The following is a 4,629-nucleotide window of genomic DNA, read 5'->3' as shown; positions in this document are numbered from 1 at the left end:
GGCCTTGCAGACCAGGCTCGTCAGGCTAATGGGGCAGCAGTTCCCGGGGTCCGTAGTGGCTCCCCCTTTGTGGAGTGGGATAACGGTCACGGTGCGCCATTCAGTGGGTACAAAGTCTGAGGTGAGGCTATGATTGAACATGGTACTTAGGGTAGGGTGCCAGTGCATTCTGTAGTTCGTGTAGAACGCAGCCTGGGATACTGTCAGGTCCCATGGATGCTGTGTTCTTGGCTTTGGAGAGTGTGTTTTTCACCTGTGCAGCCGTGATTATAGGAACTTTGCATTCTTCCGGTACAGAGATGGGCCCTCTAGGGGGTGAGAGGAGGGTAAAGTTAGCACTGAACCTATCTGCTAGGATGTTGGCAATATCAGTTGGTTCTGTATATTTAGTGCCATTGTGCTGTAACTCAGAGCAGATCTGAGTGTTCCCATTTAGATTCCTGACATAGCTATAGAATGCTTTATGGTTGTCTTTAGAGTCAGTGGCAATTTTGTTTTCATAACTAGCTTTGGAGGATTTTATGAGGGATCTCAGCTTCTTACTGAGGTTGACCTGGGAGTTCCTCCAGTCATGGGATTTTACTCTTTTTTGCAACAGTTTCTTTCTTCTGTTGTAGAGTTTGTTTATGGCAAAGGACCGCCAGATTGGCTTCCTTTTTTTGGAGGATAACATCTTGGTTCTATTAGGGATAGCATGATCCATGCACTCGTGTAAGTGCTTATAAAGTGCATTTGTGTAGGATTCAGCAGTCATACCTCTATTGTCCATCTGCATGGGTGTCATGAAGTTTGCCACTTCTGTCTTAAGAAGTGTGAAGTTGGCTTTGGAGAAGTTTTTTATGATGGTTTCCCTAATTGGGGCTGGGGGTGGGATGTGGATGTCTAGGCTGATTAGCTTGTGGTCGGATCTGACCAACGAGGAATTGACCTTTGGTGTGGAACACCGGTTTCCCATGTTGGTAATGACCAGGTCTAGGATATTGCTGCCCCTGGTGGGGGTGTGAATAGGTTGATCCAAGGTGCTGGAATTTACGAATTCTAGAAAATGTTGAGCAAAAGAGTTGTTACATGAGTAGTTTTCCCAGTTAATGGTGGGGTAGTTGAAATCGCCCATTATTAGGGTATTGGGTTGTACCTTAATACTTTCCAGTGTATCAAGAAATGGGGAGTGTGAATCCTGGGGCATGGTGGGGGTCTTTAGCAAGCTACAATTTGGATTGCAGTCTTGCCCAGAGTTAGTTGCACTTGGATAATCTCGATGTATTATGCTGTGCAACTAGCCTGGAGGTGTGGATATCCTTAATGAATATGGACACACCTCAGCCTTTAGTGCTTCTTTCTGGGTTAGGTGGCCGAAAGGTGTGGTATGAATTGAAGCCTGGTAATGCAGGGGTGCTCTCTGGAACTTTGAACCAGGTCTCTGTCACTGCACAGATGTCAATGTTCTCCATTTTAAGGAATGCCTAGAGTTGCATTTTGAGGTTTAGACTTCTAGCATTGAGTAGCATCACCCTCAGATTTTGCTTGCTTGTACCTGTTACGGTGGTGAATTTGTCATTTGAACCTTGCCTAAAAAAGGCACTATAGGGGTGGCAAGAGCCTTAGCCAGTATCCGGAATCCTAAGGGCGACAGGTGCAGGCCATCTCTGGCAAAGCATCGTGGACTGTCGATCATGTCGTCCCAGGCAGACAAATACTGGATCCCCTTAGAATGACACCAGAAGCTTAGCCAATTGTTGAAGTCAATCATTTTGTCCTTGTACTGTGGTATCATTCTGGGTGATGGCAGGATGCTTCTCAAGGTTAGGGTCATACCTGCCTGGGATACAAGATCGGAGAGCTCCTCCATGTCTCTTTTCATGTAGTCCAGGGAGGTACGTCTCAGGCCATTCACACCAACATGGACAATGACAGTGTCATATTTGTACTTATTGTGGAGTGACCTGAGTGAATGAGTTATGTGGTGGATCCTGGCACTTGACAGGCAGCTGACAGTAACTTTCTCCTTGTTTAGTCTAGTGAGTGGAACATCAGTGTGCCTGACTATAGAGTCATCTATGACTAGAGTGTTGGGTACGTTGTTATGCCTTATGGGCTGTGGTTGAGTGGCACACTGAGTTTATGGGCTGTGTGTCATTTGGGTTGTGTTGGGGGGGGTGGAGTTTGCTTGCGTTTATGCTTTGGATGTCCCTGATGCTTGGGCAGGTTTTTATTGAGAGCCTCCGTGAATGTAGGTGTGTGTTTTGTGTTTCTATGTGTGTGTTTTGGTGGTGTAAGTTTTGAGGGACTATGTGATGAGTGTGGTGTGGTGCAAGTGTTTATCTTCTCCTCTTGACTGTCTAGTCCAGTCTTGGGTGAAGAGAGCTTTCCTTCCAGTTTGGCTATATAAGTGCATCTCTCACAGGTTGTAGTGTTGGGTGGTAGGAGGAGAGGATTGTCTGTGTACATGAGGCAATTGCTGCATTGCCCCAAGATGCCCAGATTCATCAGGTAGACAGGAGAAATCACTGGGAGCTGACCCTTAGACATGCCTGGATAAGTGCTTATTTATTAAGTACTAAAAACTGCTTTCCACTAGACAAGTGAGGAAAGTTGAGTGCTGTCATAATTTGCAGCTTATGTAGTGCTTACAATGAGTTCTGAACAAGTGCTGAGTTCAAAGAAACAGATTTGAGTGCTGAAAATAGAAAACTGGCTAGTTATAATAAACAAAACTAAGCTAGAAGGCTTCCCTCCAACACAGATATCTATATATATATATATATATATATATATATATATATATATATATATATATATATATATATATATATATATATATATATATATATATATATATATATATATATATATATATATACATATATATATATATATATATATATGTGTGTGTGTGTGCGTGTATCTATACATCTATATATCTAGTTAAGTATATCTACCTACCTTTCTACGTATGTGTGTTTGTGTGTGTGTGTTATTTATATATATATATATATATATATATATATATATATATATATATATATATATGTCTGTATATACACATACATGTATATACGTATAAATAAAAGATCCATACTCAAACCTGGTAAATAAACAGTTAATAATCCTACCTGTAAAATCTGGTCTGTAAATAGGCTGGACACTCTGCCTCAGAGACATGGTGTGACAAACCAAAGTCGATGACTTTGACTTTATACGGCTGCTTTACTGGATCTGCTATCATGATGTTTTCAGGTTTGAGGTCTGAATGAATCAAACCAAGGCTCTTGAGTTTCATCAGGGCTGTTGTTACTTGATGAAGGATGATTCGAATATGGTTGAAGGGCAGAGGCCTGAACTTTTGCTGTTCTAAAAAGGTAAGAAGATCCTGCTGCAATGCCTCGAACACCAGGCAGGTGTTGTCCTCATACTGAAAAGCTTCATATGCACGAATGCAGTTATACTCATAGGCACCTGATGATGTTAGTAGGGCCAACTTACGAATTTCATTCAGCATTTGCTCAGCAAAGTCTGGTTCATTTTTAAGGATCTTTAAAGCTCTCTCTTCTGTGGTCCCTTGCTTCCGGCACTTGACCACTTGTCCAAATGTCCCACAGCCAAGGAACTCCAGGACTTCATAGGCACAGGTGTCAGACTGAAGTACCTCAAGTTCATCAACCTCACTGTTGTAACGAATCCTCTTGGCTCTGTCCGTACCACCACTGATTTTGCCCTCAACATCTCGTGGATGTTCCTCAGTTACTGGCATGCCATTGTTGTTCTCAACCTCTTCAGCCTTCCGTTTTAGGCCACGACTGTGGCACTTTCCTGGTGGGCACACTGTAGACTGTGAAGTGATGTTCTGCGCACTGCCAACTTCCTGTCCAGAAAGTAATGGAACATGCCTGACAGATGACTGATGTAAATAAGGAGATGATGTAGCTGTGTGCGAGGCCATACCTAAATAAATACGAAATAAGCTGGTCAGATATTACATAACATAGCCTAATATTACCACTATATAACAGACTAGAAATATGACACCCCAGACATGATCAGACAAGTTATTTTTATATTTTATTTTTATTCTATTTTTTATTTTTCTAAAGATCTGTGCATTTCTTTATGGTTATGCATCAGTGCATTCAGTTCTTAGTACATAAACACGTAGGAGTTAGTAACATGATATACATTTTAAGAGCTCTATTCTACACAATGTTTAAAATGTTAACACTGATCATCTTAGTACGGTAACTGCTTATTTTCAGCTACACACAAACTGATTAAATCTGCATAACAATCACACCTATAAGAGCTACAGATGCAAGTATAACCCCAGATGACCTCTGCTCTTGTACCTGCTCATACCACCTTTTTCCTGCAATGGGTGACAGCAGTATGGCAAGTTCATAAAGTCATTTTTTTTGGATGTCCTACTTCTTCCTCAGCTGATACCCAGATAAACAATGCAGGCCATCACGCTGCAGCTATCATGCACAATAATTCAAATTAACTGATGAGCACACCATTTATCTTCGCTGAATAGGACAGATTTCTAACAATTATATTACAGAACACTCATGTGGAAGGAAACAACTAGCTAGTTTTAAAGGGTCACAGTGCAGCCCTTTCTTAACCGGTGTAACC

General features: G+C 41.7%; 1 protein-coding gene across 1 annotated transcript; it reads right to left on the bottom strand.

The window, feature by feature from the left end:
- Positions 1-3,109: 3,109 nt before the first annotated feature.
- LOC122810492 (homeodomain-interacting protein kinase 2-like) lies at positions 3,110-3,940 on the bottom strand. The gene has a single exon (XM_044082072.1). It carries the CDS (start codon positions 3,938-3,940, stop codon positions 3,110-3,112), a length of 831 nt encoding a protein of 276 aa, XP_043938007.1.
- Between the last annotated feature and the right edge of the window lie 689 nt (positions 3,941-4,629).

The sequence above is a fragment of the Protopterus annectens genome, chromosome 9.part0, assembly GCF_019279795.1.
Source record: "Protopterus annectens isolate FY-2018-M chromosome 9.part0, PAN1.0, whole genome shotgun sequence".
In the NCBI taxonomy this organism is placed as follows: Eukaryota; Metazoa; Chordata; order Ceratodontiformes; family Protopteridae; genus Protopterus; species Protopterus annectens.
Note: the sequence above shows the minus strand (reverse complement) of the source record. Positions and strands in the feature narration are given on the sequence as shown.